The sequence below is a fragment of the Numida meleagris genome, chromosome 3 (genome assembly GCF_002078875.1).
Source record: "Numida meleagris isolate 19003 breed g44 Domestic line chromosome 3, NumMel1.0, whole genome shotgun sequence".
Lineage (NCBI taxonomy): Eukaryota > Metazoa > Chordata > Aves > Galliformes > Numididae > Numida > Numida meleagris.
The window spans coordinates 111,777,764-111,803,278 of record NC_034411.1 but is presented as its reverse complement, the minus strand read 5'-3'; the positions used below and the strand labels follow the sequence as shown (position 1 = coordinate 111,803,278).

Here is a 25,515-nt window from a genome sequence, read left to right as displayed (position 1 = left end):
AGTCCCAAAGCTTAATTACAAGCAAACAATATCTTGAGCGCTTTGTAGTTTCTAGCCTTTTCTCACTGAGTCTCTCTGTGCTGGCATTTGGAGTGCATTCATCGTAGTGGTAAATGAGTGTCTGTTTGGTCTGCACGTGGTGTAATTAGGTATCAGCTGAACCCATAGCATAATGCGATAATTCTCATTCTGATCAGCTGAAATAACTCAAACAGCTGTGCTCTTTTTGCTGTTCTCTTTCAGTTCCCAGGAAGCTTCTTCATGAAACCCAGCCAAGGCCAGTCAGTTACCAAGGATTTCAGAAGCCACATTTTCCACTGCAACCAAGGGTGTTTGATCCCAATGTTATAGGAGACGGCGTGTTCCTTTCTGATGTCTCTCCTCCCAGTATAGGGCGTGCCCTCCCAGGTAACTATGAGTATGGTAATACTGGCTCAAACCGTACTGTGGTGTGGTAACTCTTCCCTTCCTTTTATGGAAACTTGTACCTTATCCAGGTTTCTATTTTGTACCCATCTGTGTCATGGTCAGAAAGAGAGATTTTGAGGCATTAACACGGACTGAACTGTTAAACTCGCGCTGAATGTCTTGGGATAGCAGCCATGGCCACACGTGTCAGAGCTCGTCACAGGAGGACTTGGAAGACCCATCTAATGCAGGCCCGAATCAAAAGCAGGGCCTACGCAGCAGGTGGTTGCTTCTCGGGGACAGAGAAGTTTTCATCTGAGCTTTGAAATCTGATGCTATTTTCATAAATGCAAAGTGAAGAGATATGAATGAAGTCAGATCTTTGCTATCTAGGGATAGGTGAGTTGAAGGAAGAGACGGATTGTGAATAAAGGAAAATCACAAGTGAGCCCTTACTGGGTTAGGCAATGTTTTGCATTGTGTTTCCCAACACACTGGAGGTGGTGTGACTTGACTCCTGGCATTTCCTACCCTGTGCTCCCTGAAATCCAGGGCGGGATGCACAGAGCTCCCATGTCCCTGTCTGCCTCTTGGCAAAGCTAACTCACGGCCTGGATCGCCAATCTGCATGCAATTAAATGTCAGCAGTATCAAACCTGTCAGTTTGGAGACCTTACTGAAAAAATGGCCATGAAAAAGCATTTTGGATGAGCCTGAAATAAATTTTGTGATCTTGGTGATTCTTTTAAACAGGAAAAAAATGCGGAGCTTATTTTCATTCGTGTAAACATTTCACTTCTACGAGTGACACCTTTTTATTTGGTTTTCACACTGTTTATTCATTCGTTTAAAAAAAATGCAGTGCTTTTCAAACAACGATGTCATTTTAAAATTAACAGCTGAAATATTGTTTCAAGAATCACAAAAGGAAATATTTGGACATTTCTGTAATCTCCCTTCCTGTTTTATTTCTTTTATTAAAACTATTTGCTAAAGTCAGCCCAGTATCTTGAATAATTTCTCCTATGTTACTGGGCAAATTTTCTGCTAGCTGAAATACTTCTGCTCAAATTTGGTGTGAAGTCACGGGGAAAACAGCCTGAGTGAGTCAGAACAGCTCAGAAAAGGTGGACGTGGTAAAGAGGTAACCAGTGGTAGGTGGGCTGATGAGGCAGGCGAGGTCTTCAAACCCAGGAAGAAGAAAGGGGTTGTGTTGGAACGCGATCCTGGAATAAAAGGAAGGCAAGGGAACTGCATAGCAAACCAACACATGACCCTTATGATGTCTGGTTTTTTTTTCCCTCCTGCATAACCCCAGTCATTTTCTGTCTTTCCTGTCTGTTCTTGCACAATCCTGTAGATAACAAAACTAGTTCTGTCGTTTTGTGGTGCTCTTTGCTGGAGTACAGTGTATGCTGATGAATATTCATTTAAAAACTTACTTGATTGCATCTGTTCTTTGGACAAGCCAGAAGAAAAAAATAAGACTCTTCTTACATCTCACATACGAGGAGTTGTGCTTTACTCTCTCCTAAATGACACCATTTTTGCACAGCTTGTTTTGCAAGGGATGTCCAAATCCCCACAGAAGTTATTTTCATCTGAGCCTTTCCTGACTGATCTAGCACATGCAAACAGGGAAGCCCCCGTGGCGAGTAGAGTTTAAATCTCAGTCCTAGTGAGATCCTGTGAATGCCTTGGCACTGAGGGGGGGTAGGTATGTTGTCACTAATCCAGAGCTGGACAGGGGAGAGAGCACAATAAAGAGGTCCCAGGTTCATATCACAGAAACCTCTTGAAGACCTGACAGGAACCTGTAGCCGCCTAACTCAGTGGTCCCCTTTAGGATGAGAAATACGTTGATGAGATTACGTACTGGCAGTGCTCTTCCTCTTCATTAGGTGTAAAGAGATTTGAGATGAACTAGTTTAGAACCAGACCTCTGCATGTAGACATCCAGGGGCAGGATTCTGTTGCTTTCACACAAATCTGTCATTTGTAGTGGCAGAAGCTATTCTAAAAGAGGGGGAACTTTCCCAGCATCCCTTCTCGTATCCGCCGTCTGTGTGGATGTCCTGCTGACCCTGAGATGTCTTAGATGTCCATGTGAGCAAATACATCAAGCTTTTAAGTACCTGCTGTGTGGGGAGAACTGAATCACTCCATTACGATCTGTCAACTGCCAGTAGGATTCACTTGCCACGGTTTAGATACGTAGTGCTACATGAGATACTTCGAAGTGCCCAGGACATCTTCAGGAGGACAGTGGTTCAGTTTGAAGAAGTAAAACATTTACTCTGCTTCCCGTGGATTTCTTTGTGGGAGCGGTGGTGTGGTAAAGAAAAACTCAGCTGCTTGGACAGACATGGATTTACTGGGCAAGGAGAATAAAAAGAAAGGTTAGAGAGGCATGCTGGTATTTCTGGTGCCTATGTTTGAATGAAAGTATTTTCCAAAGATTTGCTGTTCGTTTCCTGCTGGCTGTGCCTTTGCCCCTCTGTGCCCTAGAGTCTCCACTGTACGTCTGCTTGCAGCAATCTCTGTTCTCCCAAGGCAAGAGCTTCTTGGGATGTTTTTCTGTTTTGCATCTGCCACCCAGAAACCCATGTTTGAAAACCTTCCTCTGGGGCCAGTCATTTACACCTTGGTAGCTTGTCAGGTGTGATTTTCCCAAGGCCATGCAGCCTCTCAGTGGCAGAGATACAACTGCACCCACATTCCTTGGGGCTGATCCCTTATAGCAACACCTGGACATCCATCTCTGCTGCTTCTCCTCCAAGGCAGATTAGGGCTTGGCAGTGCTGCATGCACGTTCGTGCACTCAGCCCCTCTCCATCCAGTATTACCAGTTCTCCTTGACAGCACTCATTCTGTTACTGCTTCTCTGGGCTGTGCCACTTCCCAGGGCGCACAGCGGGAGGTTGAATGTCTTATCTCCCTTTGCTGGGTAGGCAGGGAATGGAAGCAGAGCAGGTGAGCACCTCTCGTTGTGAGAGTAGTGGTGGTATTGTAGTTTGCACGGTAGTGGTGGTATTGTAGGACATGGACCTGACAGTTTCCTGAATTTAATACTTGCAGATAAGTGGAAGCCAGGCACAAGTCTGTGATTTTACATTGTGCTGCTTGGAACCAGACACCCAGGAAAAGGAGCCTGAAAAGCTGTAACAGCTACTCTTAAACAAGCACGTGGATGGTAGGGCTAGATCCTGTGCACTGCCTTTTTCATAGGCGTAAAACAATTAGTGTTTTGTGACCAGTGAGAGTCTGCCAGCAGATCAAGGTGCAAGAAGTACTGGGCAGTGAGCTGATAAGGTCTGAAAGGGTCTCTTTCAGCCTCCTGGAATTAGCTGCCTCCTCAGCTCTGGTCTTCTGCAAATAAAATCGAATCATTAACTCATGCTTGTTCATCTCTCCAAAGGGGAAACGATGTCTGGGTGAAACGCAATGCAAGCGAGCTTCTGAAGGAAGTCATAAACTCGGATTTGCCCTTCCCTGCAAAGGCTGGGAAGAAAGCGTTGTCTGTTTGCCAGGTGTGAATGGATCACGGCAGCGCGACACCGGCGGAGGGTTGCCAACTCTGCCTGTGTTTTCCAAGCCCATGTGCTGGCTTATAGCAAGCTTAGCTGATAAAGGCTCCTTTGATTTACATAAGATAAAAGAAACCTGATTATATATTTGCTGTAACGTGGGTGGGTGTGTCTAAGTGGTGACATGAAAGAGCAGGAGACGGTGGAGAGAAGATGCTGTTTGGATGCAGACAGAGCATGGGCTCAGCTGAAGTTAACTGCAAAGGTTTTGTTGCCCCAAAAAGGAGAGCGAATCTGGGTGGCTTGGTGCTGAGCAGCTCCAGATTTCTGGATGCAGATGAGGATAGGTAGGGCAGGACAGGGCTGTGCACGTGCCTGGTTCCTCACTCCCTTTCTGTTTCAAAGCAGAGAAGAAGAAAGGGAGATCGGCCACGTTCTACCCTCTGGACAACACCCCCTTCCTGCTTCCTGTGGATGAGACACAACCGCCAGCGTTCACCAGCAGCATGGAGCCCGTGGGCGTCAGCACAGAAATGGCATTGCTCAGCAACGTCCTGGCAGCGTACGCCTTCGTCACAGGTAGGCCTGGTGGCTGCTGCCTCTCTGGACTCCCACAGGCTCTTTGTAGACTCTCCAGTGAGCCTGCATCTCCGTCACTTAGGGCTAAATCCGTTTCTTTGAACTGTTGATATTTTTCCTTTGTCTCTCAGCAAATTCTCTCTTGAAAGGCCTGACCGGGGCAGCTCTAGCAGACAACACGCAGCAGGGTTTGTTGTGTTCTGCTGTCCCCTGGATTTGCTCTTATCTGAAGTTAAATACAATGTGATCTTAAATGTGGTATTATTTCTAATGCTCGTGTTTTTCCTGAAGATCAAAGCCTGGCACATAAGGAAGGCAAGCTTGTTGTCCCGTAATTTGGAAAATGAGCAGCACTCAGATCATTACCCTGCTTAGGAGAATTTGGCTTATCTTCAGTAGGAATGTGAAGATGAAGTAGCTTGAGAGTCTGCTTAATTGTATATTTAAATGTAGTTTAGAGCAAAATTTCCTTGGATCACAGTTTATCCTTCACCCACATGTATCTTTCAAGTAGCAGAGGAATAGTCTTCCGTTTAAGATTTGCATCAAAAAGCTGCTCTTGAAAGAGAGACTGTGTGCTCTGTTCAGTGCTTAGGGTCGATACCATTGATAGTAAAAAGTCCAGTAGAGGCAGGCAACGTAGTTCAAATATTTTCTATCTTGTGAGGTGCCTTGTCAAAAGTAGGAACTGACTACAGAGCTGGAGGAGCCATCCCCCAAAAAGGCAGCATCAGATGCACTGCCTCAACATATGTTAGGACAATCTCTGCTGCCTTCTGCAGAATGAGGGCCCTGGTTTTTTACTAGCCTTCTGTGACACAGCATGCTGTTTGCAGTCAGTTTTTCTTATGAGACTGCAGAATGCTCTCCATTTGAATGAAATGTTTGTATGCATCTTGCTGGTAATACTAACGTACGGCTCTTTTACTACATGCTATTAATAATTCTGTGTACTATAGCCAGTCTGCTCACACCACCCTAATGCAGTTAAGCTGGGATCTGTATAACTAAAACTGTATTCATGAGCAGTAGTTATTCACGTCTTTGTGACATTCAAACTTACTGATACAGTAAATACTAATGCATTCTTGGTGCCCTGCTCTTGCTGAGAGATACCACCATGCTGCTACAGACACGTATTTGGATTTGAAGTAACTAACTTGAGCTTTTCATTTGGGAATCACTGGGTAGCTTAATAGCAGTTTTTCTGCACATTTAGTGAAGGATCCTTCTAAAAGGACCATGAATATTGCAAAGTTCTGCTTTTCTACACATTGAATGGTGTCACTGGGATTGGCTGTTGCTGACACTTTTAAGAAGCTGGCAGCCTAAATGCAGGTAGTGACATTCTTCACAAAAGATGACTGAGTGGGATATATTTTCGTTGCATGGACTTTCTAAGGAAAGGTTAGGAAAAGCAAACATTAGATTTATCTTCTGTCTGTCATACTTCTCCCCTCTCTTACCTACATCTATTTTTGACTTGGAAAAAAATGCCTGTATTCTCAACACTAATATAAAATAAAATGCTGTTAACATTATTTTCCCCATCTGCACAGTAATGGGTAGCAGAAAGTTTTAGGATTTATGGTCGGGGGCAGTTGTACTAGGATTCAGGACTGCTGACTCTGCCCCATGGACTTGGCTTCCATTTACCACAGCACGACTCTTTGACCTTGCAATCATTCTATGGGGCACAAGGCCTCGATTCATCCAGTTGACAGGGTGTCAATCTTGGCAGGAGCCTTTTACTCCAGAACAAATAGTAAATCACAGAATTGCAGGGGTTGGAAGGGACCTGAAGGGATCATCACTCCTCCTAGGAGATTCCTGTCTTTTTTTTTTTTGAACTGGGGAGCCCAGAACTGGACACAGTAGTCTAATCGTGGCCTCCTTGGGGCAGAGTAGAGGGGGAGGATCACCTCTCTCTCCCTGCTGGCCGTGCTTTTTTTTAACGCACTCCAGGATACCATGGGCCTTCTTGGCCACAAGGGCACAGTGCTGGCTCATGGCCAACCTGTTGTCCACCAGAACACCCAGGTCCTTCCCTGCAGAGCTCCTCTCCAGCAGCTCATCTCCCAACCTTTACTGATGCATGTGGTTATTCCTCCCCAGGTGCAAGACTCTATGCTTGCTCTTGTTCAAACTCATCAGGTTCCTCCCTGTCCAACTCTCTAGTCTGTCCAGGTCTTGTTGTATGGTAGCACAGCCTACAGGTGTGTCAGCCACTCTTCTCAGCATTGTATCATCAGCAAACTTGCTGAGGGTGGACTGCGTCCCTTCATCCTGGTTGTTGATGAAGATGTTGAATAAGTCTGGACCCAGCACCAACCACTGGGGAACACCACTAGTTACAGCCTCCAACCAGGCTTGGCACCACTGATGACCACCCTCTGAGCTCTGCCAGTCAGCCAGTTCTCAATCCACCTCACCATCCACTCATCTGTCCTGCACTTTCTAAGTTTCATAACAAGGATGTTGTGGGAGATTATGTCAAATGCCTCGCTGAAGTCAAGGTACACAGCACCCACTGCTCTCTCCCCAACTACTCCACCAGTGATGACATCAGAGAAGGCTACCAGGTTGGTCAAGCACAATTTCCCCTTGGTGAATCCACGTTGACTACTCCTGTTAACTTTCTTCTCTTCCAATTACTCGGAGAGGGTATCCAGAACAAGTTGTTCTATCTCCTTTCCAGGGATGGAAGTGAGGCTGAATGACCTGTGGTTTCCTCTTCTTTGCCCTTTTTGAAGACCGAAATGGCGCTGACTATCCTCTGGTCTTCAGGCACCTCTCTTGTTTCCCAGGGCGTTTCAAAGATTATGATAGAGAACTGTTCAGCAGTCACCTCTGCCACCTCCCCCAGCACACATGGGTGCATCCCATCGGGGCCCATGGTTTTGTGTGCATTGATTTTGGCTAGACACTCTCTGACCAGATCCTCCTCAACTGATGGGAAGTCTTCCTTTCCCCAGATTCTCTCTCATCTCCAGAATCTGGGATTCCTGAGGGCTAGTCTTAGCACTAAAGACTGAAGCAAAGAAGGGATTCAGAATCTCTGCCTTCTCAATGTCCCCTGTTACCAAGGCACCCCCTTTGTTTAGTAGGGGACCCACATTTTCCCTAGTCTTCCTTTTACTGCTGACATACTTAAAAAAACCTTTCTTGCTATCCTTCACCTCCTTTGCAAGGTGTAATTCCAAGAGGGCCTTAGCCTTCCTCATTGCATCCCTGAAAATGACATCCTTAACTGTCCTGTTGATGCAGGACTTCCTTGCTTATCCTTTCACAGTGTGGCCTCCTTGTGATATGTTCAGATTCACTGGATGTCAGATAAATGGTAAAACTCAGACCTCGCCACTTTGGTGTCCAGTGATGAGTTCAAGAGCTTCTTGCTCATGTTCTCCAGTGCACTTAACCATGACTGTTAGATGAATTTTAATCTCAGCGGTACGTAGGTTCAGTTTGTTATTTATCACAAAAATAATAGATGATTGTCCTATGGATTGAAACAGCAGATGCTGTAAACTCTTTTTGTTTGCTGCATGTAGTGTAGTCATTTGCTCTTAGGAAGGAGGATGGATTTGACATGGTTTATTTTGCTGTATGTTAGTCGAGGGAGGAGACTTTATATTATGAGTTCAAAGACATGATGTGTCACAGGGCACAAATATAATTGGCATAAAACTAAGGTACTGCAAGGCTACCTCTCTTCTTGTTGCAGACTTTGAGCAGCAGAACACTTGGAAATTTTCATGTTAGCCCAGTTTGCGTCCTTGAAGGGGGCTTACACCACAGCAGCTGTTGATGTCCATGGAGAAGTCACTGTGGTGGCTTAGGAAAGGCGGAGGCCTGGGTGGCCGGGGAGGTTTTGGTTCATGCATCTTCCACCACCCCTGACCACAACCTCTGTGCCAAAGGGAAACATAATGCAAGAAGTGCTCTGTGTCATGACACTAAAACATCCCTCAGGTACACTCTGCAAACTGAAACTGCTGTTCAGGACCTGCCTGTGCTGGTGAGTTGCCTCAAAACAAGACCTTGTAAAAGCAAATCGTAAATAGACAGGGAAGATCCATATACATTTTTTGGTTGGCACAGAGGATGGTGTATGCTCTCAGACCCACTCCAGGAAAAGGAACTTAGAGGCACTTGGTGTTGCTTGGATTAAGTACATGCTAGAAAAGATCTTCCACTCTGCTACTTTTCCTGCTTCCTGGCAGTGGAACGTTTCTTAGCCTCAGGAGAACACTAAAATCCATGTCCACACTGGTGTTTGCTTCTTCTTCAGAAGATGACAGGTTTGGTTGGGAAGCTGCAGATGAAGAGCTGCAGGGTTTGTTATTTGCATGGTTGGCACATGCAGATTCTTACAATACACAGAGAGGACAAGTACCAATATTAGCAAAAGCCTCTGGGCTCATTTCTACCATCTTTTTGGTTGCAGTTGCCATGTAAATGTTGGGAACATTCCTGCTGACAACCAAGGGGTGAAAAATCACAGCACAGCAGGAAGCAAAGCCTCTCTGCGGGAGGGTTGGTTTTCACTGTCGAATCTGTTTGCAGCTATCACCGTGGTTAGGAGTATCACAGCCAGTTAAGTGTTACCCAACTTCCAGAGCCTTGAAAACATTTCTTCAGAAACAGAGGAAGAGAGTCAGCAGTGCCTGTGAGAAGTGAATTTATCAGCTGATCAGACAAATGGGTCTTAGTCAGAGTTTGGTCCTGCAAAAGGCTGAGGGGTGCCATTAATTTGAAAGCCAATTTTTGTTACAGAGTTAGGATTATAATTAGATGCAGTCCCTGTGTATAAATCTCAGTCCTGTCATTTGTCATGGGCCTGATCCAAAACCTGTCTGAGTATTTGGGAAGATTTTGTTACTCCCAGTGACGGCTGGAACTGCCTCTGCGGTCACAATCTACCAGTAAGACCAGAGCTGTCCCTTCTGTTTATATAAACATTGCATGTCCACATTGTACCAGAGCACTTCCAATGCCTTCCTTCGGATGGAGGTCTTACTCTAGTTTCGTATTCAGGCTAAAGTAGTTAGAGAGAAACCTCCACAAATCCCTGTTTTATTCTTCCATAAGCCCTAAACCATTGCTGCCAAGTTATTAACAAGGAGCTTCCAAAAAACAACCCGGGGAAGACCATTCCAACTTTTAGACTGCTTGGCCTGAGCTTTCTTAGTAAGGGGCTCCTGGAGTGCTTCCTCTGTGCTGCCAGGAGATTTCAGCAGCCTGTGGGGCTGCCTGTAAATTCCCCAGATGTTACTCCTACTGTTGGTGTGACTGTGCTTAGCGCTGAGCCTTTTACTGGGGTGCTCTGAAATTTCCCTCCCCACTGAGGTTTCTGAATGTATGAAGCCGTCACAGGAAGCCAGCAGCCTTAATGCCTAGATGGCTTTTTATTTATTGAAACAATTTATTATAATAGCAGTAACAACCTTGGCCTGTGGCATTTCCTGGGGAATTAATGGCAGTCTGGGCTGATGCTCCCAGCAGATTGTTAGCCCTCAGGAAACAGGCTCCATAATTGCTGCTGGTTTAGTTGGAAAAACAAAATAAAATGTGTTTCTAATTTCTGGCCAGTTTGAGTGGATACAAAATGGTGGGTTTTGTGCAGAGAGTTTACAAAGAGCGTGTATCTTTTGTCTGCAGTGATTGAAGTCAGGCTTGAATCGGGGACATTTTCATCAGTGCATTCAGTTCAGATAGAGAGGGAAGGCAACTCCATCTAAAGAGACTGACAACGGCTGGGTCCTGCCAAAAGTGTAGGAGAAAAACACAGCCTTGAGCTGTCATCCACAGCAGAGGAAGAAAAAGCTCCACTGGTCAAAATGGGTGTGCTAAAGGGGGCAGTGGGGTACACATACCCCTGAATTCATAGCACAATGCTGTTAACTCCTGTTACTGATACCCATGCACTTCTGAAGAGTTTTTCGAATGCTTTGAGATGTGTCACTGTGGGCATGATGAATGTGAGCCTCCCTTGAGTTTTGGAAGGTTCTGAGCATCCGTTTTCTGAAGAGGATGCCCGTTTTTCTTCTTTGCAAGGAGGACGTGCAAAGGGGGAGGCTAACGAACCAGCCCCAAATCAGGGGATTGCCGACTCGACTACTTCAGCTGGGGAAAAAACAGAGCCCCTGGTTTTTAGCTTAAGTTGCTCTTCCTGCCTTGGAAAGAGCTGTTGCTGTGCGAGTGGATTGTACGCATGATAAATGCCGAGGCTGCAGTTGGATGGAGGGTTCCAGCTCCTGAGGAAGTCCAGACAGTGTCTCAGATGTTGACAGAGTGGCTGGAGGAGCTCATAAATGCCAGCGAAGCCCGAAGATTCAATTACAGCCTTCGCGCTGCATGAAGGGCTATGCGCAAAAGGACGAGCAGGGGATGAAAGATGGTTGTTTAAGTAGCAATGGAGGCACTGCTTGCACATGAGCAGGATACAGTAGCATGGAAAAAGGAGCAGGGAGGAGAAATGCAAAGCAGGACGTGGACAAAAAGGAGAAGAGAAACCACGTGTCTGTCTCAGGCTCAAACCCGTGTTTTTTTATGAGTTGCTTTAAAACGTATGAACACTGGAACTAATGCAACCAAATCCAGCCCGTGTGTGTGCAGGAATGTGGTGCTCAGGAAGGTGTGCCGGGCATCCTGTTGGCCAGAGCAGTGCAGTGGCAGACTGGGCTTACTGTCTCCCAGGACAAAACCGATCAGCCCTGCTCATTTGTGCTTCCCAGTCCGTGTGTCCTTGGAGTCCTCCTTGTGCCTACTTGCCAGGGAAGCTTTGCAATTGCTGTTCTGAGCTACACTGCAGTTGGAGGTAGCAAGGGATGATGACACTTCTCCTGGGGTTGTCATGTCTCTGGAATGAAGGCCACTTGGCTGTTCATGCTGTAGCGGATGGACAGTGACTTTGCTATTGCATAAGCTGGGCTGCAGTTTTTATTCAAGTTCAGGATTCCATTAACGTCACTGAGGCCAGGATTTCCTTCAGTCAGATTGCTACAAGAGCGATCAGCACCTTCTTCATGTCTGTTCTCACACCTTTTTTCTCTTTCACCTTCTGCTTTTTTGTTGACTGGCTCTTGTCAAAATACCTTAGCTTAAAGTCTCTAGCTTTGGCCTCCCTTGCTTCTCCAACTATTGTTGCATTTTTTTCCTCTTCTGCATTTTTTAATGCATCTTTTGCAGTTCTTTCCTCCCTCTTCTTTTGCAGTCTGTCTTCAGCCTCTTTTTTCCTCATGCCTTCCCCATTAACCACTCTATCAATTCCCATGTTTTATTAGCCATATTTCAGACTATCATGACATCTTCCTCTTCCATGGCTCGTCATTTACTGTTGAGGTGCATTTGGTAGGAGAGAAGTCCCGAACACAAATACTTCTTGTTTGTGTAACTGTTCCAAGAGCATCTTGAGGCACTGAACCATGATTGCCTTGAACCATGCACAAGTCAGTGTCTGGGTTCTGGCCACAGAATCAGAGAATAATTCAGGTTGCATGGGGCCTCCGGATGTCAGCTGGTCCAGCTCCCTCCTCCTGCTGTTTTCCAGTTCTGTAAACTTCTCTTTTAAGGAAATCGCTTGGAGGTGAAGGTAGAGCTGAGTCTTTTAGTTTTTTCCAGGGACCCAGCAATAGCCCTTCAGCTGGTGGGAACTAGTGCAGCTTCATCACTGAGTTCACGGGATTAGGACTCGTCTGAGGAGCTGACTCCATCCTTGGGCTCAGGGCTTCCAACAGACACAGCAGAACAGAGCTGGCCTTGACACTTCTGCTCGGTTCATCTTCACCCATACAGGGTGTCCGTAAATGTGAAATATACTGAGGTGATTTCGCCCAGGGCAACCGCAATAACAACATGTATCACAATTACACTTCTTAGCAGTCTCGTGAACCAGAAGGCCCACCTTGTAGTAAATAAACAAGATAACCTAGAAGAAAAGACCTTGTGGATCCTTTGGAGTCTTGCTGTATCACCTCCAAAACGCAGCTCTGCAGGGTTCCTTGTGTCAGTGCACCAACCCCAGCCATGCTCGTGTAGCACAGGTATTCTTTTTGGTGGTCTGGGCAGAACGCCAGCACACTTGCCTTAGATAAGCAAAAGAAACTTATGAATAAATAACATGCATTTTTCCATGCTGCAAGGCTTGCCGTTTCAGCTGAGCTACAGCACAGAGAGAGCATAAAGCTTTATGATAAACTTTATTCTTTGTACAGTGATAATGGGTATGACAGAAAGATGCACTCCATTGCTTCTGGCTACGCTGCACTCTGGTCTCAACCCCACTCCTGTAGCGACTGGAATTAGCATTTAATTCATTTAATTGTGTGGGTTGCTCCTTCCAGATAACTCCAAGACGCAACTGCAGCTAACCCCCATTCTGTATGAGGGTAAACACCTTGGCAGCAGATCCACCACGGAAAGTCCCCTCCCTGGCTTCCCTGGGGGGAGGAGGCGAAGGAGGGCTCGGAAGCAAAAGGAACCGTGAGGAACCGTGCCCCTCTGGAGACCACTGCAGGTGTTTGCGCGGAGGAGCAGGCGGTACGATTTGTTTTTTCAAGACCTGTTCTCAAGCACTGTTTCCTTTCCCCTTTCAGAAAACCCCGAGCGGGCCGCTCTCTATTTTGTCTCCGGGGTGTGCATTGGACTCGTCCTGACCCTGCTGGCCTTGGTGCTGAGGGTGTCCTGCCGCACCGACTGCAAACGTTCCTCGGCCAAAAAACCTCCCCGGGAACGGGAGAGCGCCAGCGCCAGCAGCGACAGCGAGGACGACTCGGACACCACGTCCGACCTGTCAGCCCGCAGGCACCGCAGGTTCGAGAGGACTTTGAACATGAACGTCTTCACGTCGGCAGAGGAGCTGGAGCGAGCGCAGCGGCTGGAGGAGCGGGAGCGCATCATCCGCGAGATCTGGATGAACGGCCAGCCCGACATCCCGGGGACCAGGAGCCTCAACCGCTACTACTGAGCGCTGGGAATGCAGCCATCCCGCTCTGCACCCCGGGATCCTCCGCCCGGGCCCGGCAGAAGAGAGAGTGCTGAGGAATGCCAGGGTGGGGAGTCTCCTCTTTTCCTTCCGGGAGTGCTGCCCGGAGCTGTGAGCTGGACAGCAATAAAGCTTTCGCCGTCTCCTTTTCCATGACGTATGACTGTCACCCCTCTTCATGGACACTTTCTGGTCACATCAGAGGTGGCTGCCATCTTCATTTCCGAGTGGCTGGCACGGAGCTGACAGTTAGAGCCCTCCTGTGCGGGGCGTGGAGCTTGGCACACCGTGGTATGAGTGCTCCCCTCTTGGCTGGGGAGAGAAGTCTCATCCAGGGCTTGGTTTTCATTGTGGGATGTTGGGTTTCTCTTTCCTGTGGACTTTGGGAGAACTGTGAGCAAAGCTCCAAGTCTGGAGAGATGCCTGGGGAGGGCAGGGGGGTGCGTCATGATTGATCGTCTTGTGACTTCAGAAGCCGTGAGATGAACCCAATTAAAACCCAACGGCAGATATCACCTCTTAAGAACTGGGGGAGGGGGGCGGGGGGGAGTGTTCTTCCATCACGAAATCTTCTCGGTGCTTGGATGTTTGCCATAGTGTGTTCAGTTATTTATGGCCGTCTTTTCAGATTCCTTTTCAATGGGAACATTTTTTTTAACCAACACCTCAGGGATAAAATCCTATATATATATATTTTTTTTGGAGTCTGTTCTCCCTGCTGGCCCCTGTCAAACACAACCCGACTCACCTCCAACAGTGAAATTATGGTAATACAAGAGATGTGTCCGTGATTGGTGAGATGTTAACAACCTCAAAGAGGTTGAAAAGGCTTTTCTTTTTGTTGGTTTTGTTTTAAATCTATATATATATATTTGAAGATGCTGCACAGGAATGTGCCTTATTCTTTTTTTGTTGTTAAACTGAGGTTTTCCTATGGATAGCAATGCACAATGTTTTATATATTTTATTAAAAAAATTAAAAAAGGAAAAGGTCTATGTTTACTAGAAGAAAATGGAGACAAAAGAAGCCACGTATAACAACAGAATGGGTAATAAATGCTAAATAAATTCTAGTTTACTTCAATACATTTGAATTTGCATCCTCACTTTTGAAACTTTTGTTGCTCAAGGGAAATGGTTTGGAAGCGTTACACACCTCTGCAGACAGTCGAGGCTGGCATCCCTTGCATGCAGGAACCTGGAGGCATTTTTATTTGGCCTCAGCCCATCAGCCTGCTTCTGCAGTGCACGCAAACACCAGCAGCTGAGCAATGCATTGGTTCCCAGCAGCCATCCCAAAGCCTGCCTGCACTAAGGGAAAGAGAACCAGTGATTGCATGACGCTTTCAGCCTGTACCCCAGTTCCAAATCGTACCAGAGCCAGAAGCAAATGTTAATGAAACAGAAGAATAGATGGAAAAGAAAAAAAAGGTGAACGTGCTCTTCCAGTTGCCCTGTGGAGTTTTCAGTGGGTTTCTGGCATATTGGGTGAGTAATAAGACTTGGTGTTTTTCAGGTCTGCCCAAGGCTGCTTTAGCCCACGTGGCTTTAGGACGTGCTCCTCAGTCAGGCATACTTGTATCTTAAGAGTTTGCAGAATACTGGCAATGAACAAAAGCTCTGCACACCCAGAGCTCTTCCATAGCCTCGTGGGGAGATGAAGGTGGGTGGACCTGTCCGCAAGATCACTAGGGACTGGAGAACGAGGCTACAAAGTCCCATGTTCTGTGCCAAGCAGCTGCATGGTGGGACAGCTCCTGACACCCAGGGCCTCATCAGAATCGTAGTCATAGGATCTCCTGAGTTGGAAGGGACCCACAGGGATCGCTGAGTCCCAACTCCTGGCCCCACACGGCACCCCCAGCCCCCACCCCACATCAGAGCAGTGTCCCAGTGCTCCCTGAGCTCCGGCAGCTCGGGGCCGTGCCCACCGCCCCTGGAGCACAGCCTTGCCCTCATGCCCACCTGACTCTCCTGACTCAGCTCCCTCAGGTTCCTATTGGAGCACTCCCTGAGGACAGTGGAGCAATTCCACAGTGCTTCCTCTCTGGCTACATAAGGCCGCATGTGAAGAGCCCACAGCTGCTTGCTTCTGTCTCTTGGCTCCTGGAAGGTCGGAGCGGAGTGGCTGAGACTGGTGGTACCGGTAATGCCAGAGGTGAGGCTGGCCATGAGATCTGGCTTCAGTGCAGAGTGATTCCTGTTCCTGAGCCTGCGCAGTTTCAATTGGGATGATTCAGTATTGACATGGGATGTAATTTTACAACTGATATTCAGAAATAAAGCAGGAGGCAAGTCCTGAACCCTGGGTGAGTCACCAGGTGCTGTGATTTAGCTGGAATTTCCAGTGTGTTGTGCCGTGCTGAGAGCAGCAAAATGACAGGATGAGGTCAGGGAAATCAGTTTTGTTGGCCGTGTCTTTTCCCCTGTAACAAAATACATTCCCTCAACTTTGGTGATTGAGGAGCAGCAAAGATTTAGAGTGCTGTGTCCTGAGAGATAGATTGTAAAACTGATTTTATAAATGTTATAAATGAATGGATTTATGGATACAATTTTTCCAGAGAAATTCTTTTGACCAGAGGAAAGAGCGAGTGCAGTAAGCCGGCATGTACTTCAGATCCAACCAAGGGATTGAATTGTAAATCACAGGTGAGCCCATGATACACAGTGATGAAGAATCCACCCTGGGCACTGCGAGCATTGCTGTAAATCTTCCAGCTGGAGCTTGCAAGGCAAAGCAGCAGGCTGTGCACACCACTGCTCAGCGCTGAGCGCACGAGGCCAGCTCAGCCAATGCCATGGGTATTGGTGTGTAACAGTGGGCTCACCATCTTCACGGTGCATGCAGCACTGCTGAGTGCCCCCAGCTCCTTTTGTCTCAGGGCCATGCATTTCTAATAAGGCTTTGATTCAAGAAAAAGAAAAATACAATCCTTTGAGCTGCCCCAAATAAAATACTTTAAGTCATTCTGTAACTATTTCTGGATTTGACCCAAAACTATTGAATAGTTTTGGGGAAAAAAAACACAACCAGGCTTAACGGGGCAGGAGTTGGTGGCTTGCATTTAACTCTATAAACCCACGGAGCAAGAACACACAGCTGGGGCACAGAGGAGCTGGATTCACTGCAGGATGGGGTCAAATCCATATTCTTCATCCCACAGGAGTCTGAAAAGGTAAGTTGTCCCAGTTAGCTCTCCACTGCGCTCTTCTGCTCTCTCTGCATTGCCCTTTGGCTTCTCAGGGCCATTTTCAGCTCCTGCTATCATCTGCTCCGTCGGCACTGACCTCTCCTGCAGACCTGCGTCCAGTGTTCCCTGACAATCTCAGTAATATGGTGTTGATTGCCTTTCCCATGTCCACACTGGTGCTCACACCCTCCAGACATTCCAGCCAGTTAATAAGGCATGTGTTCCCCTCCAAAAAGCATGGCACCACGACTTAACCCCTCGCCTGCTGCTGCTGCCAGCACCCCAGGGGCTGCGCAAATGAAGCAGGCTGGCTCAGCTGCTGTGATGCCAGGATGTACAGCACATGCTCACGGTGCTATGGAGAATCTGTATTTCTTCCCATGCTGCATGGACTCTCCCAAGATTCTGGAGGCTTCACAAGCAATCAGTTGTCTTAGACTGGCCCGGAAATCCCTCTGCTCGTAGTCATTGCTGAGGTCTCAATCATAGCGAAGTTTTAATAATGTGATCTGAGATTCTGGTGTCCTTAGATACAAAAAGAAAAAATATATATATATTTCAAAGCACTATTTGCCTTTCGTTGTCCACTCATTAAAATCAGTACAGCTTGCTCTGGATTGATGTGGTGCTGTAGTAGAATTTAAGCAAATCAGATGCTTTTTGGCTTTCAGATTGCCCGTCACTGTCTGGACCTGTGCCAGCAATGGTAGTGCAATTGCTGCCATTTGGAACGCTGCAGAAGGGATCCCTGGGTCACTGGTGCAGTGTTGCTGTGAGTTATGCGTTGGAAGAAACATGACCACCTGAAAGCTGGTCTGAGATGCGTGTGCCATAGATGCCTACCTGTTCCCTTGTGGTCCTCTTCAGAAGAAAACTGAAGGACAGAAAGGAAAGCAGGCCTGGTTTTATCCTTCTCAATGCTAGAAGTTTGCAGCTGGCCCACAGCTTCCCTTGAGAAGTGTCTGCTGGCTGAAGGGAGATACATGACAGACTCCACAATCCAGTGCCTGGAAATGTGGCCAGCACCACAGCAGAGGCAGATCTGATGGATATCATCACCGATTCTCTTTTCCCTCTGCACATGAGCGGGCATCTCAGAAATGGCCCCAGATGGAGAGAATGCTGGACTAATGTGCTCCACGCCAAACCTCTGAGCAGGGCCCTTGGCAGATGGGTGGAGGCGGACGTGATCCTGCTGCCAGGTTTATCTTCACCGGTTCAGTTGCTGTAGCTTCCTCAAGAACCTGGGGAACACAGCCACGTGCTGATGGCAAGAAGCTGTGACAGCAGAGGAGCACTGGGGTCACAGCCATGGACATGGTCTGATCTCCATCACTATTACTGCAACCAGTCAAACGTGGCAAGATTTGTAAGTATGCTCTTCTTGGAAAAGTCTCCAAGGGGCAATCTGGCTTCTTAGTGCTGGAGAAACCACTGCTTTGAGGTGTGGGGACATACTGGTTGGAAGTTGCCTGTATATATAGAATCATAGAATCGCCGAGGTTGGAAAAGGCCTCCAAGATCATCCAGTCCAACTGTGCACATATCACCGGTATTTCCTACTAAACCATGTCCCTCAGTACAACATCTAAATGTTCCTTAAACACCTCTGGGGATGTTGACTCCACCTCCCTGGGCAGCCTGTTCCAGCCCCTGACCACCCTCTCCAAGAAATATTTCCTAACATCCAACCTGAATCTCCCCCTGGCTCAAGTTGAGGCCATTCCCCCTCGTCCCATTGCTAGTTACATGGGAGAAGAAGCCGACTCTCACTTCACCACAGCCTCCCTTCAGGTAGTTATAGAGAGCGATGAGGTCTCCCCTGAGCCTCCTCTTCTCCAGACTGAACAATCCCAGCTCCCTCAGCCGCTCCTCATCAGCCCTGTGCTCCAGACCCCTCACCAGCTTCATCGCCCTCCTCTGAACACGCTCCAGGGCCTCAATGTCTTTCTTGCAGTGAGGGGCCCAAAACTGGACACAGTACTTGAGGTGTGGATCTGTGCTACCCTTTTTTCCATTTATTACTGAGGAAAAATCACATTTTTCATGACACTGGAAAGGATTTTAGCTTTCACTACTACTACCATTTTCCTGTTGAACAACAAATGATTGTGGAGTGGAAAGGAAGAATCAAGTCCCGGTTCTGTATATTTTTTCCTGTTGATGTACATTGTTCTGAGCAAAGCTGAGTGACTGCATAGCAAACCAAACCTCAGGCTGTGGCTGAGCTCAAACAGGGCACACTCAGTTCTGAGGGGGAACTATTTCCGCCCAGGCCTTCCATCCTTTGCCAAGTGCAATCATTGCCTCTTTGGCACCTCCTGAGAGCTACAAGCATTTCTCCTTTGTAATAAGCTTTTGTTTTTGGAGCACACACTTTCTGAACACAAACAGCGAGAGCAGATAGGAGCAAAGCCAGTTTGTGTGTCTGAGCTATCAGAAAACACCTTTCCCTTTCTGTTATGACTATACAAAGAAATTATGCGATATCAACTGGCATTATAAAAGCATATAGGATATCTAAATGAAAAAGCATTTTTTTTTACAGTTCCTGGTGGGGCAGTGACTTAGCTTGTTCTTTTTTTCTGGTTACGTTCAGAGTCTGAAATTACTCTGTATTGTGTGTAAAATATAAGCTCCCTGCAGCACTGTTCTGTGGGTGCAGTGCCATGCTGGAAAAATGCTCTCTGGGTTTTAAAAAGGCAGTGATTTGTACATCTCCTTTTTTCAAAGGTCTTTAAACCCTCCCTCTCACTCTCCTTTTTATGTGGGACAGCACTGGCCTCGTAAGGGGACATGTTTTTAAATGAAGGAATTGTCTGGAAATAACAGAGGTAATTCTTCCTCCAGCTCCTGTGATTTTGGAGCCTTCAGACCACCCACTAACAGCAGAGCTCAGAGGCATCCAAAACTTTTTCTAAGCTGTGCTTTGTGTGAATTGCTTTTGTTTCTGGAAATCATGCTGTGCTGCTCCAAAGCACCAGGCCCAGCAGTAGCTGTGCATGCTGTTGTTCCAGCCCATAGCTCTCTGAGGTATCTGAACACCCAGTGCAGTTCAGTACTAGTAAAGAGTCTGTGCATTTATGGCATCTTCCAGAAGAACAATTTAAGAGAAAAGTTCAAGAGGGTTCAAATAAACCAGAATGAGACAGAACTGGTGACTTTGCATGTAAACCCATTGCAGGATTTGGGATCTTGGGTGTTTTGGTGCTCACAGAGCAGAACTTCCAGAGGCTGCATTACCTGGTGTAGCAGAAATGCTAAGTCATGGCTTGAACCAGTGATTGAGCACCTGGTGGGAAGGCAGGGCCAGACCAGGGGAGCTCAGGTGCAAGCAATGTACCTGAGTGACCAGAAGGGGTGGAGCCAGGATCCACCCTTTCCCAGACCTCATTTAAGGGTTGGCAGTGGACGTGAGGGGCTCTTGCAGGAGGTTTCTGTGTCCCTGAGGCCTTCTGAGGGTAAGCAGATTTTTTCCTTGGTTTCTGTGTCCACGGCTGCTGCATATGAGCATATCCTCACTTGCTGCAGCCTGGGACTTTGGTACTGTGCTAACATTGCTGTGTTTTCCATTGCATTACACCCGGGAAGCAAGATTGAATGCTGCCTGCCAAAACCCGGGAAGTACTTCTGAGGCTCCTCAGCTTCTGTTTCCCCAAGTATAGCAGTATTTCAGTAGCTTCCCTGTCCAGGTTTGTGTTGGGCTTTGCAGTATGGTGATGCTGGATCCCCCAGCAAGTTGACTTGTGGACAGGAGGAGGATGAAGACAAGCAATGTGAGAAGGGCTGAGGCTGGTGAAGCTGGGCCTCTTCCCAGCCTGCTTGCTGGGGACTGAGTTCTGCCAGGGGAGGGGCTGCTGCTCTTGGGTGATACCGTTCTGCCTCAGAAACAGATAGAGATGGGGATGTCACCTGGGGTTCCCAAGGAAGTGGTGAGAGGAGGAGAAGGTGTTAAGAACAAGGAGTCTGGGAAATGTAGTCCCTTGACTCCAAGGACCCTGCTCTCCAGATCTCTCACCACAATCAGGGTCTTCCTAAACCCCTCTGCAGTTCCTGCTGGAGGCTGGTTTGTCTGGAGGTCCTCAGGTCAGGACGTGTGATGAGGTAGGCTATGTGGTTGTTCTGGATGAGAGCCTGGGCCTTCAAAGCTGTAGTCTTCTTTACAGAATATAACCTGTCAGTGAAAACTTCTTCTGTTGAGGGATAAATCCTCTCACTCTTCCGTAGAAGAAATATTGAATTCCTTCTTGTGAACAGCCTCGTGCATCTGGTGCTGCATGGCTGATTCTGTTCACTGGTGGGATCTGATTTACCACAGGCATATTTATACTCCAGCTATAAAATAAACTCAGTTTTCAGGACAAAATTCTCTACAGAAAGGGTTGTTAAGCACTGGAACAGGCTCTGCCGGGAGGTGGTTGAGTCACCACCCCTGAATGTGTTTAAAAACCGTTTGGATGTGGTGCTCGGGGACATGATTTAGCGGTGGGTTGTTAGAGTTAGGGCAGGATGGTTAGGTTGTGGTTGGACTTGATGATCTTGAAGGTCTTTTCCAACCTGAGTGATGGATTCTGGGATTCTATGCCATTTGAATGTAAACTAATTCTATTTACTTATGGTAATGTGTCATTCAAAAGCAGAAGCAGCGGTGACAGCAGTTGATCTTCATGTTTCAGACACCCACACAGACTTCTAGGAAAAGAATGAAGGAGCAAATAATTTTGAGCTGTGTCATTTTCTTTGGACTATTTCTATTTTATATAAAGCACTAGGACAAATCATACTTTTTCTTTTAATCTGGAATGTTTCCACTAAAAATTGCCCAAGAGGGATGAGTTGAGAAATCTTATTGCCACCGACTGTTTTCAACTAAGATGTCTGCTTTTTTTTTAAACAAATATTTTGGTGAAAACTTCTCAGCCACTTCTACTAAAAAGAGCCAATGAAGCTGAAGCTAAGACTAGACATAGAACAGACTCTTCTAATAAGAATAATTTGGGATTGGAAAACATTAGCAAGTGATGGGTTCTATGTGTTGGGGAAAATTGTAATTGGGATAGACGAGTTCTGAAACCTAGAATCACCAAGGTTGGAAAAGACGTACAAGATCATCCAGCCCAACCATCCACCTACCACCAATAACCCCACTAAACCATGGCTCTCAACGCTATATCTCAATGTTCTTGAACACCCCCAAGGACAGTGACTCCACCACCTCCCTGGGCAGCCCGTTCCAGCGCCTGACCACTCGTTCAGAAAAGCAGTGTTTCCTGATGTCCAACCTGAATCTCCCCCTGGCTCAAGTTGAAGCCATTCCTCCTCGTCCCATTGCTAGTTACATGGGAGAAGAAGCCAACTCTCACTTCACCACAGCCTCCCTTCAAGTAGTTGTAGAGGGTGATAAGGTCTCCCCTGAGCCTCCTCTTCTCCAGACTGAACAATCCCAGCTCCCTCAGCTGCTCCTCATCAGCCCTGTGCTCCAGACCCCTCACCAGTCTTTCTTGCAGTGAGGGGCCCTAAACTGGACACAGTACTCAAGGTAGGGCCTCATTAGGGCTGAGTACAGAGGGACAATGAATTCCCTGTTCCTGCTGGCAACACTGTTCCTGATCCATGCCAGGATGCTGTTGGCCTTCTTGGCCACCTGGGCACACTGCTGGCTCATGTTCAGCTGAGTGTTGACCAACACCCCCAGGTCCGTTTCCTCCACACAACCATCCAGCCACTGCGCCCCAAGCCTGTAGTGCTGCCTGGGGTTGTTGTGGCCAAAGTGCAGGACCCGGCACTTGGTCTTGTTGAACCTCATCCCATTGGCTTCAGCCCAGAGATCCAGCCTGTCCAGATCTCTCTGTAGGGCCTCTCTACCCCCAGGCAGATCGACGCTTCCTGCCAGCTTGGTGTCATCTGCAAACTTACTGAGGGTGCTCTCAATGCCCTCATCCAGGTCATCAATAAAGATATTGGAGAGGACAGGTCCCAGCACCGACCCTTGGGGAACGCTACTCATAACTGGTCACCAGCTGCATTTAACTCCATTCACTCATGACATACTATGTTCCAAATTAGATGGAAATTCAGGGGAAGCCTCAACATTTGTGATACAGAAGTAATATTGGATGGTCAGAATGACTCTTGCCACCCATATAACCCATGACACTGAGACCTCTCCTGCAGGCAGTACTCCACCTTCAGCCTCTGCTAAACCCCTCCAGGCTGATGGGATTCTGGCACAGAAACACTAAGGAAAATCCAGGATGAAGGCAGCCACTGTTAGGTTGTCCTGAGAACAATATCATCATTAATAACATGTTTACATGCTCCAGTTTCGTAAGTAGATTTGGTTGTGATGAGGTATTTCTTTGCAGATGCTGCTCCCTTCGTTTCCTTGCTTTGTGTGCCAAACCCCTGTCGATCTCCAGCATGGTTTGCAGTGGCTCCTCATTGCTCTTTGCAGGCTCGTGGAATGTTGGGTTTCTCTGCAGAAAGTGCATTCAGCACATGTCTGTGAGGATGCACATGCCGGAGCTGGGGGAAAAGCGAAGGCAGCAGACAAGAAAAGCCTAAAAAACCCATGAAGAGTGTGAGATCTGCACTGGAGAATGTAGCTCCAGCGGTAGATAATGCTCCTAAAGTTAAGTCCCTTTGGGACTGATAGATGAAGGAGGTGTTTCTTCAAATTTTACTTGTATGGAAAAGCATTGTATAAATTCAGGTAGGAGGAAATCAGGAGCAATTTCTAGAAAAAAACTAAAGCACCTTAATGATAAGTGTGAGCTGTTTCCTGAAGGTTCTGGTGATGTGGAAGAATATTTTTGGTTTCTGTGCAGAGATCTGAATCTGTTGGGGAAGACAGAAGTTAAGGTGCATTTTTATGTAAAGTAAAACTACTCAGGGCAAAACAGTTTAAAATGCTGATAAAGCATCCATTTGTATGTATGAAATATTGATGAACTCGTGGTCTGGGGAAGAGACTTGTATTGATTAGCTCAGTTCAGGGCACTAAATATTCCTTTAAAGAAATTAATCTCAAGAAGAAGTATCTCTTCTGAGAGAGAAAACTTTTTAACAAGATTTATAATTGCAAATTTCAGAAGACAAGATTGTCTTGGTTGTGAAGCTTTTCATCCTTCAGCCTCAGTTCCATATACCTTCTGATTCTAGTCATATGTTATCTTTTGGTTTATTCATAGCATAGCAGTAGCAATAAAACGTTTTCTTATTGACCTATCAGTGAATTCACTTTCTTTCAAAGGGCACATCGTCCTTTCTTGCTTTATGATTGCAGAGGCAAAATAACTCAATGGTGGTGTGTGTTCGGAGCAAGCACTGGGCCTCTGGCAGACATGCTTTATAAACATGACACAGTGTAGAGTGCAACTAAGTACTGTGCCTGGAGCTAATGGGCATCTACCATTTTGCAGTATACAAATGATCTTCTGATTTATGCTAGGAAGATCTCCCTGAGAGTTCAGAAAGTTCATGTTGCCTTTAATCTCCAAAGTCCTCAGGTTGATCATAGAATCATAGAATCATGGAATGGCCTGGGTTGAAGAAGACCTCAGAGATCATCGAGTTTCAACCCCCCTGCTGAGTGCAGGGTCACCAACCACTAGACCAGGCTGCCCAGAGCCACGTCCAGCCTTCCCTTCAATACCTCCAGGGACGGGGCATCCATAACCTCCTTGGGCAACCTGTTCCAGTGCGTCATCACCCTCTCAGTGAAATTCTCCATCAATTCTCCATCAGTTAGGAGTTACTCCTTCTGTCTTTTTGCTTATGATTATTTCTTACACTGAAGTCCTCAACATCTTAAACACAGACTGGCCTTTTTTAGTGCCCATAGTCTGACAGTCATTCCTTTTCTGAATGAGCTGTAAGGTGATATATTAAATTCAGAGTTGTGGAGGTCTGAAGAGCGCACCTCAGCTCTTGCTGTAGCTACTTGAGTCTTTAATTCACAAAACTGAGACACATTTTCAAGACTGCCTGTGGTTTCTGCCCCAGACAGTGCTTAATTTCCCATACAGAAAGGAAAACTTGAGCCAGAAAACTGGAAGTAGATGAAGTCACACATCTACACACTTGCACACAAATGAACACAGACCTCCTATATCTTGATTATTAGGCCCTCCTTTGGAAAATGGACATTGTACATTTAACAGCAATAACATCTTAATTTTACTTTGTGAACATACGTCATAAAGAATTTGTAAGTTTTTTTGTATTTTTATATAAGCTTTACTTAGGAATTTTGTATTCAGTGTTGGAAAGGTACAAAGTTAAAGAAGCATCGAAGCTCAAGAGATCCAGTTATTTTGGATGAGGAAATTCTGTTGGGCAGGACTGTAAGTGTCAGCATCCTGCTTGAACAGCACCTCTCCTCTCATAAAGACTGATGAGGTTTGCAAGGAGCAGTATATGGCCACAGAAAGCTTCAGATTTTGAGAATGTGATTCCGTGTTTATAGAAAACATATCCAAATCAGCTTGACTGTTGATCTCTGTGAGCTATCTACCCACCGTTAGCATTGTAGTCTTCCCAATTACTCTTTTGTCACTGATCATTGATTTGCAATTGTTGTTTGCTCATAAATTTCAGGCCTAACCCTAACCAACATGCATGCTGATGCACTTCATATTGCTTTTTTACATTACATTATTTTTAGTGGTTGATGTTTCATGCTAATTGATGCTGTATTGGAGAGAAGATAGTCCGTAAATACATCAATGAAATCAGCTAAAGCTTCCTTGCAATTAATGAATCTGCAGGACTGAAAAGTATAATGGCTTGGTTCTAAGTAGAAACGCACATTCATGTCTGA

At 46.6% G+C, this 25,515-nt stretch overlaps 1 protein-coding gene across 15 annotated transcripts in view; it reads left to right on the top strand.

The window, feature by feature from the left end:
- Positions 1 to 14,574, top strand: part of EVA1A (eva-1 homolog A, regulator of programmed cell death) — a 207,932-nt gene extending 193,358 nt beyond the window's left edge. For 10 of the 15 annotated variants that reach the window (XM_021390921.1, XM_021390927.1, XM_021390920.1 and 7 more), the window contains 3 exons: positions 244 to 408; positions 4,341 to 4,514; positions 13,112 to 14,574. In XM_021390921.1, coding sequence (XP_021246596.1) covers positions 244 to 408; positions 4,341 to 4,514; positions 13,112 to 13,482 — 710 coding nt within the window. In that variant the 3' untranslated portion in view covers positions 13,483 to 14,574. The other 5 variants (XM_021390919.1, XM_021390930.1, XM_021390931.1 and 2 more) reach the window with 2 other exon arrangements.